This window comes from Diospyros lotus, chromosome 1, assembly GCF_014633365.1.
Source record: "Diospyros lotus cultivar Yz01 chromosome 1, ASM1463336v1, whole genome shotgun sequence".
In the NCBI taxonomy this organism is placed as follows: domain Eukaryota; kingdom Viridiplantae; phylum Streptophyta; class Magnoliopsida; order Ericales; family Ebenaceae; genus Diospyros; species Diospyros lotus.
The window spans coordinates 23,517,239-23,531,348 of NC_068338.1; the positions used below are offsets into that span (position 1 = coordinate 23,517,239).

The 14,110-nt window shown below is 36.5% G+C and overlaps 1 protein-coding gene and 1 pseudogene across 1 annotated transcript; both read right to left on the reverse strand.

Annotated features, from left to right (window-relative positions):
• Nucleotides 1–8,393: 8,393 nt before the first annotated feature.
• LOC127810836 (pentatricopeptide repeat-containing protein At4g18975, chloroplastic-like) lies at nt 8,394–9,347 on the reverse strand (annotated as a pseudogene).
• A 3,864-nt stretch (nt 9,348–13,211) lies between these two features.
• LOC127811048 (uncharacterized) lies at nt 13,212–14,048 on the reverse strand. Its single transcript, XM_052350780.1, has 2 exons — nt 13,689–14,048; nt 13,212–13,535 (listed from the first exon to the last, which is right to left on the reverse strand). Exons 1-2 carry the CDS (start codon nt 14,046–14,048, stop codon nt 13,212–13,214), a joined length of 684 nt encoding a protein of 227 aa, XP_052206740.1.
• Nucleotides 14,049–14,110: the final 62 nt, after the last annotated feature.

Below are 14,110 nucleotides of genomic sequence, written 5' to 3' on the forward strand. Positions count from 1 at the left end.
TTCAACCCTTTATGGTTGGTTTTTCGTTTTTACATATGGATGATTTATATCGAGTCTTGCAATGTCCGTTTTTGCTTCTGCTATTTGTTTTGATTTTTGAAAAAGTTTTAAAAATTGATAACCCTTGTATTGATCCACCAAATGTTGGTATTTTTAGGCCGTACCCTTTCACTCGCCCTGTCAACTCAATCATCTGTAAAGAATTCAAGAGCTTGGCAAATAATGTGATGCCCACAACTTATACCCATGCTTACTTTCCAACATGGTCAAACTCATAAGCATGATCAATGTTTTAAAAATTGGACCGGATAGCGAATCGGTCTATTAATTGGGTCACGGATCAATTGGTCCGACCGATTGAACCGGAGTGATCTAACCAGATGATATCATATATATATATATATATAGCACTGTTAGACATGCAATCTATATATATATACACTACTGTTAGACACACACACACGCAACACCACTGTAACACGCAATATATATATATACACTACTGTTGGACACACACACAACACCACTGTTAGGCAATATATATATATATATATATAGATATGGACACACACACATACAACGCCACTGTTAAGGCAACCCTTTATTTCTCCACATAGTATTTACAGGGAAGGCATCTCTTCCAGCTCACTCTTGGCCAATTCTCTCACCATCAAATCCTCTCTCCCTCTTTCATCTTCGTTCAATCCTTGAACCTCCTCGCACGCGATCTCGTCGTGCCAAGGCACGCGTAGCATTGCACGCAGAACAATCTATGGCAAATCGGACACTCTGATTGCTTTATCACTGCCTCCTCATCATTCACCAACACCGCGGAAGAGTAACTGAACAGCAGTAGAACTTCTTGGCCGTTGGAATCTCATATTCACACAGCAACTCGTCCCAGCGTGCTGCACTCTTAGGCTTCTTTATATCCAGCAATAAAAATTGGGGCCAACCCAGTTTTCGATTCTGACCCGGTTCATCGGATTATCTCGGTTTTGACTGGTTTAAATGAAAATCAACAATATATATATAACTGGACCAGATGACAGATCGGTTCCTGGTTTAATTGGTCGAACCAGCCGGTCCGGTCCGATTTTTAAAACATTGGGCATGATCTACCACCAAATTCACATCCTCTAGCATCTGCTTATTGTCATCGTACAAGACTTTTAACATTGCATCCACATCCTTGTCCTCTTCATTAGTGTCATCGTTAAGGATACTGTCTCGGATTAAAGATAACTTGCACAATAAAGAATTTTCTTCTCAAAGTACTATTTCGTCCACACTATATTATGCATGTTAACCTCCATTAGACTTGACTCCCATGCAACCCGACACGCACAATACACTCGCTATGAGTCTCGCATGACATAGGCCGCCCTCTCCCCAAATATTCAAGGTAGATGATCAATTGTCATATGAGTTTGTGGGTTCAATGTTTAGGGTACAAAATGACACATTAGTTGCAATATACATTGCTGGGTAACTCTCTATTTGGATAATCCTTGACCTTTTTCATAAGTTGCCTTGCTCAGCTCGATTTAGGGGTGGATCCATGCATGAGCTTACAATTAAAAATTATTTTTAAATATAAAAAATAATAAATTTTACTAATAATTCAGTGAAAAAAATTCCAGCCCACTCCAAAATTTGTGATATGTTATTTTATACCTGAAAAAAAATTTTTTAGCCTCCCTCTACTTAGATTTCTGGATCCGCCCCTGGCTCGATTGCAACCCTACTGGAGTCCAAGCGCTTGGGAGAATCATTTTTGGAGATGGTATACTCAGAAACTTCTACCTTCACGCTTCCCAATTAGCATGCATACGAGCCGGGCGCCCAAGGACCTAAGGAATATCTCAATGCGACCTTGGTGGATGACCTAAGCAACCTTTTAGGGTCGTGGAGTCTGTACGTGCCGAAACTTACCTAATCTTCTAGAGTGATCAAGGCACTTCGGGAGTTCAATTTCGAACCGCATAGAAAGGGCAAGGCTCCTTGAACTATTCCCTTAAGTCCACTTCCAGACCATCTGACACGTCTTGTGATGGACGATCAACACCTTTTTTGAATAATGAATGAATGTGTTTTTTTATGGTAATTTTTCTTTCACTTGCTTTTATCGCGAATGTTTCAATGATGCATGTTAGATAATACTTGCTACCTAGTATACATGGCCCACCTGTCTATGGGGAGGGGGGTGTTACCATGCCATCACTTTATCCAATCCTACCATGATAGAGTTAGGGTAAAGTAGGTATTCAAACATAAATACCTTGATGTAACCAAGGACCACTCGAACAGCCGACGTGAGCCCTTTTTGGTAGGGTATGCACTACGCACTCTTGGCTCGTTTCCCATAGCAGTTACCTTGGGTCTATTAACCACAAAGAATCTAGGTTGGCCAATAAACCCTTGAGTTGGAACATATGGCCTAGGTATGCCCAGAGGCATGGCATTAGATCGTTACAAGAAACCTAGGTTAGCTTTCAAGCTTAGTATCGAGTTATAACAAGGGATTTTGGTTTGTCTTGGGACATAGCATTGGGCTACTTTGGGTGGTCAAAGTCGGTCAAAAGGCTTAAAACTAGATTTTGGGGGGTGAAGTAGAGACATGTTTAGGATTTCAAATTTGGGTTTTCCTTGAGAATTTGGGTTTGTCGTGATAGCTTTGCACCAGATTGCGATTGAGTGTCCGGGTTTGATAAGAGACTTAGTGTTGGATCTACACGTAAAGTTGGGGTTAGCCTAAGGGGTTTGTACTGAACTTCAACAAAGGATCTAGGTCTCAGGGTATGGCGTTGGATCACAATATATAGGGAATTCGGGTTAGCTTACAAGCTTGGTGTCAGGTTGTCGCAAAATGTCACCATTTCTCGCTTCCTTTCCTCGAGTTTGTTCACATCAAAGAATTTGGGTTTGCTTAAGGGCTTTACATCGGATTACGACCGGGTGTTCGAGTTTGTCAGGAGACTTGGTGCCAAATCTATGAAAGGAGTCGGGGTTAGCCCGAGGGCTTGGCATCGAACTTCAACAAGGGCTCTGGGTTATTCTCGTGACATAGCATCAAAGACAAGAAGGAAATTGTGTTAGCCCGTAGGCTTGGCACTAGATTGCTGTAGGTGACCCTTCCCTCGGGGTGGGATTAGCGATATGGCCGACTTGTGAATTGTCAGGCTAACTTATGATGTTGCCCTTGAAAAATCGCATTTGGCTCGTGGGACCTACACAAAAGTCAACCCACAAGCACAAGATATTTTACGTGGTTTGGCTTATAGTTTGCCAACATCCACGAGAATACATGGAGTGTATATTTTATTCACAAGGGGAGTAACATTACATCAAAAATTAGAAATTACAACTCAAGAGGAAGTAAAAAAATATTTCTTCAAATATATTGTATTTTATGTTTTGCCCACACGTGTTAGGTCCCAAATGCATTTTTTGGAATATTTGTTCATGCTAAGATATGGTATCTTTTGTTTTCTTTATTATTTATTCAGATTTTGATCCATTTATTCTAGCTTGGATTAATCATATTTTTCTTATATAAAAAATTCATCCACTGTCTTCAAATTTGCTTTCATAGTTTCACCCCTAGTGTAATTGGTTATAATTGAACCGAACCGATCAAAAATCACTAATTAAACCGAGATATATAATTGAGTTGAATTGATCGAATCATCTGAACTAATCAAAACTAAATTAACTGAATTTTGAGCCATTATAACCGAACCGAAATTCTTATCAAAAAAATCAAACCTAATAAAAGAGGGTTGGATTGTCGGTTTGGTTCGATTTTTCATTTAACAAAACCAAAAAATCTGAACCAAATAACCGAAATTCTTGAGAGAAATAATCGAATCGAACCGAATCTAATAACCGAACCAAACTAAATAATCAAAAATCTTGAGAGAAATAATCGAATCGAATCACTAACGGTTCAGTTCAGTTCGGTTAATTCGACTTACCCGAACTCTTGCTCACCTTTACCTGTAATTCCTACTAAAAAAAAAAAATTAATTAAAAAAAAATGGGGGAAAAGGACAATGTGTCGTAACACGTGATTCCTTCCAACGCATTAAATCCTCCTTCAACTACCAATCTCCTGTCTAAATCTATAGGCCATATGGTAAACAATATTGTGTAGTTAAAAAATCCAGTGGGAAATCTAAGCTAGAAAATAACGATGAGATCCAACTGATGCACAAGAATAATCGCAAATAATTGGCTTCTTCTGCCACCTCTCTTTATGGGCATCAGTTCAGGCCTTGCTCAAATCACTCTAATGCCAAGTTTTTCAAATAGAATGTGTGTATGAACTTTAGATTTAAAAAGTTAAGACAGTAGATGGTCAAATTTTGCCAAAAGAAATGTGTGTAGAAGAATTCATAATTAACTCAAAATAAATGCACACAATCATTTTTAACTTATTCTTTGAAGAAAAAAAAACGTTTTCAGCTATTCAAACAAATTAATTATAATTTATAGACACTCAAACAAACTAATTATACTCTATAGCTATTTTTTTTAAGGAAGGTATCTAAATTGGTAATGTGATAGTGTCAAAACGTTTAAATAAAATGATAAATTTGTAAAATTAATTGGCAAGGTCAAAACTGATAAAGTGATTATAAAATGTAACTTGAAGTAGACTTCCAATCACTAAAATGATAGATTTGTAAAATTAATTTTTTAAGTGACAAGATTTTTACCTAAAAATGTGTGATAACTTGAAGTAGACCTCCTATTAATAAAGGATCCTGTATAATTTGCATTTGTGTATGTTTTCAAAGTCAATTTTGTTACGACTCTAAGGATAAATCAGTAAAGGAGCTGATAGTAGCCATTAGTTATTATCTAGCTGGGGTTTAGTAGGTTTGGGGGTTAGTTAACGATACTGCTTTGCTACTATGTTAGTTAGGGGTGTTGTTATATTGTGAAAGTGTTAGTTATGGTTGTTGCTAGAGGCTCCATAAGTGACCTATGTTAACAAGAGGAAGGGTCATCAATTATATAAAATTATTATAAATTTTACTGTGTCATGTCAGTTTATAAAATTTGTTTGTAGATAAAATACTTGTAATGTGCATTTAATAATATCTGTAACGATTAATTTTTTAAAATTTAATGTGACATTGGTCGAGTAAATTAGGTATTACTCGAGTGAGATATGCAGTTATTCCAATAAATATTTTTGATACTCAAGTAAATTATAATTTTACTCGATTAATATTTATTCTAAATTAATTAATGATACAATTATAAAGACTTGTCATTTTAATTCAAATTTATTACTCGATTAAATGTTATAATTACTCAACTAATGTACCACTTAGTCGATTAACTATTTGATTTTTCAATTAATGTTATTCCATCATATATTCGAGTAAAACAAGTATATAATCGTTTAATTCATTAAATGTTTAGATCTTACTTGATTAAAAAAAAATCAGTTGAGTACAATACTTGTTAATTGTTACTCAACTAAATATTTTCTACCTCGATTAAAACGATAATTACTCTATTAAACTTATACATTAGTTGATTAATTTTCAAGTCACAACATATCTTATTATCAACATATTCCATTAATGATATTATTATAATAATGTAAAGTTTGCTAATTTTATGTTAAATAGTATTTTTACAAAAATTATGAATAAATTTATTAATGTATTTATAAACAAACATATTCACAAGCAAATAATCAAGCCTGCTCTCGAGCCTCTAAACAATCCAGCTCGCGAGCCTATAATCGAGTCAACTCATGAAACTTTATTCGAACCACCTCGTGAGTTATCAAATCGATTTTTACTAAGTTTAAGTTTGACTCGTTTACAAACAGATATTTAAAGTTAAGTTCAAACTTGGTTCACTTATTTTAATGAATGAGTTTTTAATGACTCGAGCACCGAGCTACTCGGGAGTGGTTTAGCTTGTTTGCGACCCTAGTTTAGGTGCCTGGGTTGGGCTAATTTTTTGGATAGTAAATAAAATACTATCTAAGGTTATAAAGATGTGATATTTTTATATGATATATATATTATAATTACAATAATTTTATTTAAAAAAAAAGGAAAAGAGCTCTGGTAATGTGGCAGAGTTACCGGAGCTCCTTCCTAGGGTTCTGAAAAAATCGATCAACCGAGAGGGAGAGAGAGGAATTGAAGAAGAAGCATTTGCCAGAAAAGGAAATCAAAGATGGAGTTTTGCAAAATGGAGGTCTGAAAATCTCAATCTAGACAATGGTAGTAGGGGTGGCAGAGATGATGTTGGCCGATGGTACTAATGGCAGTGGTTGTGGATAGTGGTGATGGCGGGCATTGACAGTGGCCAGATCTGCAAAGAGGTATGGAACATCAAACTCAAGAGAAATCACTTTTAGTTTTGTTTTAAAATATTATATATATCCAAATTTAAAGAATTAATAAAAACATTAAAAAATTTTCATTAAAATAACTTGTCAAATTTTGTTATCTTAAAATAAAAAAAAAACGAGTCCCTTAAGGTAACATAGATGATCCATCGTATACCTTCAGGTGATAAGAATATTGGGTTCAATTATGCTTTCATGTAAAATTGTGCAATTAATTGTGTCCATCTAAAAGACTAAATTCCCAAGATTCTATTCGCAATAAATTTGTTCGTTCACTTAAGATTATGGAGTAAGTGAATCGTAAATTTTAGAGAGAGTGAAATAGATTCGGACTGAAAACTAACTGTAATCAATAGATCAATCTCCCAAGTTTTCCACATTACAAAAAATATAATTTTCTTTTCTCAAAATTGAATGCAAAATCAAGCTACCAACTAAGTAAAATATTTGATCTACTCTTTAGTTGCTTTTACGGGTTCAACCTAACTATTATCATGACACCTAAAAAATCAACACAAACCAAAACCCACAATTTGTGCATCATTAGGGCATGTCGGAGGACTTTTGCAACCGAGATGTTCTAAGCCTTGATTTTCTTCTTGGCCATGTTGGAGATGAGCTTGGAGGACTTTGACTAGTCATTGATGATGAGGCATAGCTCGAAGGAGGCATCGTCTTGGAGAGCGTGAGGGGGGGGGATTTTGTGGGCATTGGTGTGAGATTTTTTGGGGCATTTTCTTTAGGATTAAAACGAGGTAGATGCAATTGTCATCTTGGTCGATTATATATGACTTTTGGTTCATGAAATGAGTTGTTCTCCACTTGAGGACAACAATCACTACTCTTTCCACCACGCTTGGGCTAACCCTAGGCATCACGACAATTTGTGTTGCCATTGAAAAGAGAGAGGGAGGGGGGGAGAAAGAAAAGGTAGAAGACAGAACAAGTAGACTGGTGCAGTCCGTATTGGTTTTTTTTTTTTTGATAAACTTCATTTAGTTATCTAAAAATGAATTTTGTAATTTTTCATAAAATTGTTAAAAAAAAATGGTTTACATTATACTTAGAAAAAAACTTAAAATTATAATAGAATTTAATGCTATATTTTATTTATATTCTATTTGAAATTAAAATAAAATCTAAACCATTTTACACACTAATTATTATGATTTCTATGCATAAGATTTATTATTTTTTGATCATCATATTTATATGTAATTTTTAAAAAAATATTATTTTAATAATAAACTTATAAATTGTTAGTTACAGAAAAATACCCTAGACACCATCGTGGCAGACTCCGCTACCATTGAAACGAGGGGGGGGGGCTAAATCAATCCATAAGTAGAGTTTAGGCAGTTGAGCTATCCTTTTTGTGTTTTTTGATATACTTAATTTAGTTATTTAAAAATTAATTTTGTAATTTTTCATAAAATTATTAAACAAAAAGGGTTTACATTATACCTAGTAAAAAAACTTAAAATTATAATTGAATTTAATATTATATTTTATTTATATTCTATTTAAAATTAAAAATCTAAACCACTTTTACAAACTAATTATTATGATTGGAATGCATAAGATTTATTATTTTTTGATCATTATATTTATATGTAATTTTTTAAAAAAAATATTTTGATAATAAACTTATAACTTTTTGATTAGAGGAAAATAATTTTATCGTTGTTATTTTAAATTCAAATCCTCACTGCCTTAAGCTAAAATACGTTCAAAAGTCAAATAATTACTCGACATATAAGAAACTCTTCAGGTATGAAGAATGATATTTAGTTTTTCAGCTATAATTTTTAATTCAATAACATTTTGTTTAATTTTCTATTTCTATAGTCTAATTTTCTAAAAACCTAGAAAACTAGTCCACAACCAAACAGCCCCTAAAGAGTAGTAGCAATACAAAACCACGCCCACCCACGTACAGCTCAATTTCCTTCTTAGCATCTTCATGCTATGAGACGAGACTTACACAAGACAGAAGCTACGGTTTGCCTTATCCTTATTTCCCTTTTTGGGGAAGCTTCCTAGAAGACTTGTTGGGGCGCCGTGTCTCAGAAAACAAACTCTTGTATTTGTCCAGCACCCTATTCCTCTCATCCATCAAGCCCAACATCTCATATGCATTTGCTACTTTCTGCACTACTGCCTTCTCTGGAGGCTTCCGATCATCGAAGGCTTCCAGACCCTTAAAAAGCTTCACAAGATTCTCCAGCATGTTGTTGCGATAATAGACCGATATCATCAGGTGGCATAGCTGCCAAGGCACCGAATGCAGGTCGCTGCCAATTTTTCTCGCCCAAAACTCGTGCGCTTCTTCTGCCCGGTGGTCCATGTCTAGGGCCCGAATTAACTGTCCATAGGTGCCCATTGTGTTGCCCTGCCCCTTGCTTAGCATCCACTTTATGACCTGGATAACTTAGTGCCACTGCTGTTCTTTCTCCAGCGTGAGCAGCATCTGTCTGAGTGACCCGATGGGGAAGTTCTGCTCCCACGCAACACACGCGTTGAGCGCACCATAAACAGCTTCTTTACTATCTTTAAGATTTTGTAGGGTATCGTAGAGAAATCTAACCTTGTCTTTTCTAGGCACGTTCTCACCAATTTGGTGCTTGTGTACTGCAGGATCCTTCCCTGTCAACTGATGCGTGGATTTCTTTTCATCCTCGAGCAATGCCACTGAGCTTGCATAACTTTTGTTTGGATCAGGAACGTGCGCCATCATCCTGTAACTTTGGGTCTTAAATCCAAGCTGAGGGGAGCGACTAACTAGGTTAATGACTCCTGTAGAGTCCAATGTCATGGCTTGCTTGCCATGATGATCGTCTGGTGACACCATCGCATTTCCATGGCTCCAGTTCAGGATTGGAGTTTGCACCCAAGTATGGTAACTGTATCTCAAGCACCGAACTCTAACTATTTGAGTGATTCGGCCAACCAGTGCAGCCATTCTCATTGACTACGATACTACCACCAATGTTTACGTTCACTGTTGATATAGCTGCAGGTGCATATCATGACGAGGAGTGACTGCAGAAGAAATAAGGAATACCCAAAAAAGCAAGGCACAAGATCAGTAACAATTGATGATAAACGTGTGTATGATATAATACATGCCAAGGAGAATACTAGGAGGATAAGGGTGGAAACGGAGATTGTAACAAGGTCTTATAGTTGCTAATGGTTCATTTCTTATTCTCTGTCTGTTATGGGTATTTCTATAATTTAGTTATGAGTTACAGAAAGGTTTTCTAACGAGCTCAGTTACCAATATGCATTTAACCCTAATGGATCTAATTATTTGATTAACTGCAGTTTCACTAATGTACCAATATTACTTATCCCAAACTATAATCCGAGTGTCACGGACACTCGGATTATTAGAGGAATTTTTACAAAGGTATCAATATGTCTTCTTCTGTTGGTGCCACCCTTGGAGATGTACATAGGGTGTGAACAGATTTGACTTTTGGAGCTATGTTACTATAAAAATGTACATGTTATTTCTTTCCCAAAACGCGCACACTAGTGTGCACACAAAAAAAATATGTTGAAACTGATGAGAAGCTGAAATTATTCACACATTTTTTATTAAATTCACATAAGCTTAAATACAAAAGATTTGTAACTAAATCAGCTGCTAATCCTGAAAACCTGCTACAAATCCCATAATCGGCTATAGTCTTTCAACAGAAAGCTAAATTTAAGCACTAAACTTGACTTGATAAGCACATAACAAACTCCTAAAAAATCTGCAACAGAAGAGAAAAAATAACAACCCCCTAAACTCATGGATGACTCAGCAACTAAAGTATAATTATCAACACTCCTCCTTGCTTTGGTGGCTGCACACACCAAGCCTAGTCCTTAGAGTTTCAAATCTATCCCTGGGCAAAGCTTTAGTGAAGATATCAGCTAACTGATCATTGGTTCTGCAATGTAGCAGAATAACTTCTTCTAGCTTATGCACTTCTCGAATGAAATAAAGTTTAATATTGAAATGTTTTGTCTTTCCATGAAACACTGGTTGTTTGAGATAGATATGGTTGCTTGATTGTCAACATAAATCTCTATCCTCCCCTTTTATTCCAACTGTAAATCAACTAGAAGCTTTCTTAACCACAAAGCTTGCTTCATTGCTGATGTAGCTGCTATGAACTCAGCTTCAGCGGTAGACTGTGCAACTATATCTTGCTTCTTTGAGCACCATGAGAAAATCCCCGAGCCAAGTGTGAAACAGTACCCAGAAGTACTCTTCATGTCATCCACAAATCATCCCCAATCTGAATCAGTATACCCTAGCAACTTGAGCTCTTGATTATGACTGTATTGAATTCCATAATCTAGAGTTCCCTTGACATACCTTAGCACACACTTTGCAGCCTTGAGATGAGACTCTTTTGCACAATGTAGGAACCTGGATAAAACATTGACCACCTGAATAATATCATGACGTGTTACAGACAAGTACATTAGGCAGCCTATCAGACTTCTGTAGCTATGTTCATCAGCTTTCTCAGCTCCATCTTCTTTGCATAACTTTTCCTTTTGATTCATAGGAGTGGCCATGGGTTTGCAATCTTCCAACTTAAACTTCCTTAGAATCTCCTTAATATATTTTTGTTGGCTCACAAAGATTCCTTGCTGATCTTGTTTAACCTCCATTCCAAGGAAGTAGGTCATCATTCCAAGGTCTGTCATCTCAAAAACCTTCCTCATATCTTCTTTGAACTTTTCAACAAGCTTGACATTGCTTCCTATTACTAAAAGAGCATCAACATATAGGGACACAATCAAGATGCCAACATTCGAACTCTTAGCATATAATGTGGATTCACTTAGACTTTTAGCAAACCCAACCTCTTTGAGATAGTCATCAATTCTGCTGTACCAAGCCCTAGGGGCCAGTTTTAAACCATACAATGCCCTTTTCAATAGACATACTTAATTTATCCTTCTGCCCCTTCTTTGCAAAGCCTTCTGGTTGTTCAACGAAAATCTCCTCCTGCAAGTAGCCATTTAGGAAGGCAGATTTGACATCTAATTGGTATACCTTCCATTATTTTTGAGTTGCCATGGCCAAAAGCAATCTAATGGTGTCTAGCCTTGCAACAGGAGCAAAAGTTTTTGAAAAATCAACTCCTGGTACTTGTGCAAAGCCTTTAACTACTAACCTGGCCTTATGTTTATTGATGGAGCCATCTGCATTCAACTTGGTTCTAAAAACCCACTTCACACCAATAACATTTCTATTTTGAGGTCTGTCTACCAGCTCCCATGTTTGATTTTTCTCTATCATTGACATCTCCTCCTTCATTGTAGCCTTCCATTTGGGGTCATTTTCCGCTTCACTGAAAGTTGCTGGTACTAGTATTGCAACACTGCATCTTTGGTAAATATCAGCGAGCAATCTGGTTTCTCTAACTGGTGGATCATCCACAATTTCATCAGGAATTAGCTCAGGTAGAATAGTTTGCTTTGCTTCCTTTTTTTTTCAACACCATTTCTCATCCTCAACAAAATGAACATCCCTGCTGATTAGAATCTTTCCAGTCTCAGGTTGAAAGACTCTATATGCATTTGATTGTGAGCTATAGCCAATGAAAATACTAGGTTCTGCCTTCTTGTCCAGTTTATCCCTCTTTGCCTATGGAATATAAGTAAAACAAAGACAACCAAACACCTTAAGATTCATAACTTGAGGCTTACTGCCAAAACAAGCCTCATATGGTGTTTTTTTTTTTACTGCCTTTGTAGGCAGTCTGTTGAGGAGAAATATAGCAGTGCTAGCTGCCTCTGCCCAAAAACTTTTAGGAAGATCCTTCTCATGAAAGAGACACCTCACCATCTCACCAATAGTTCTGTTTTTCCTTTCACTTACTCCATTTTGTTGTGGAGAGTAAGGAGCAGTGAATTGATGCTCTATACCAGCTTCTTCACAAAATTGAGTAAACTGGTTTGAGATGTACTATGTCCCATTGTCAGATTGAATGGCTTTGATCTTGCATCCACTTTGATTCTCAATCCAAGTCTTGTATCTCAAAAAAATACCTGCAACTTCAGACTTAAACCTGAGAAAATAAATCCAGCTCATCCTTGTAAAATCATCAATGAAAGCTATATAATATCTACTCCCTTTCAGTGATGGTTCTATCTTTGGTCCACTCAAATTAGTGTGAATGAGCTGCAATTTTTTTGTTGCCCTCCAAACCTGTTGTGGAAACGACAACCTTGTTTGCTTACCAAATTGGCAAGCTCTACAAATTGGTAAATGCTCAACCAGAGGTGGCAATCCCTGCACCATTTCTTTTGTTCTCATCAGCAATAGTGCTGCTTGATTGAAATGTCCCAATCTCTTGTGCCATAACTCAGTTGTCTGTTTTGAAATATTGTAGGCATCATGTTCCTCTTTCATAAGATCCAAAGAGAAACTTTTGTTCTTCATCTTTACTCGAAACAGTTCATTTCCTTCTGCATCCTTAATCAAACACATCCTATTTTCAAATAGGACTTTGTATCCTTTTTCAAGCAGTTGTCCAACACTTAAAAGATTTTGATTAATGTCATGAACATAATAAACATCAGGTATAAGCTTGGTACCTGAATAGGTTTCAATGGAAACTGTTCCTTTTCCTTTGACTTCAATACACTCTCCATTTTCTATTCTTACTTTAGTGGTAGTTGACTTGCTTAGTTCCTGAAACAGCTCCTCATCATTTGTCATGTGATTAGTACAACCACTGTCCACCAACCAACTTTCTCCAGAACTGATAGTGAAAAAACAGGTAGCTACAAATAATTGTTCCTGCTCTTGTTATTGTTGATCTGCTACTTGTGCACCTGCCTGCTGCTGTTGATTTTTGTTCTTGCAGATCTTAGCAATATGACCTAATTGCTGGAACTTGTGGCACTTCACATCAGGTCTCCTCCAACACTTAAAAGGAGAATGACATTTTTTTCCACAGTGCTGGCATGGAGGATAATTTGATTTGTTTGCTCCCCCAGGTGTGATTGAATTGCAAGGCTGATCAGCACTTCCTTTCTTCCCCTTCTTTTTCTTGCCCTTGATTTGCAGTTTGGCCTGTAAAGCCCCTTCAATGGTTCCTTCTTGCCTCATAAGTCTTCTCTGCTCTTGTGCCTAAAGAGCATTCAACAATTCTGCCAAAGAGATGCTGAACAAATCATTTGAGTTCTCGAAAGTAGAAATTGTTGATTCAAAACGTTTTGGAAGAGTAACCAGAATCTTTTGGACTATTCTAGAGTCAAGAAACTCACCACCAAGTATCCTTACCTTATTTTCTGTGCAAAGAAGCTTATCAGAATACTTTTTCATAGTTTTTGAGTCTTTCATTCTTTGCATCTCAAACTCTCTGATTAGGTTCAGCATTTGCATCCCTTTGATCTTCTCATTTCCCTCATACTCTTTCTTGAGAAAATCCCAAATTGCCTTTGCTGACTTGAGAGTCATAATCCTAGTAAAGATAGTTGATGAAACTGCTGTAAAAAGGCAAGCTTTTCCCTTAGATTTCTTCTGCTTCTTCTCTTTGTGATTTCTGATCTGTGCCATTGTTGGATTCTCTAGTAAAAGTGGAACTTCGTAGTCCTTTTCCACTGTTTCCCAAAGATCATTGGCTTCCAAGTAGGCTTCCATCCTCACTGCCCACATTTGATAGTTTTCTCCGTCGAACACTGGAGGTGCCGTAGTTGTAAAAG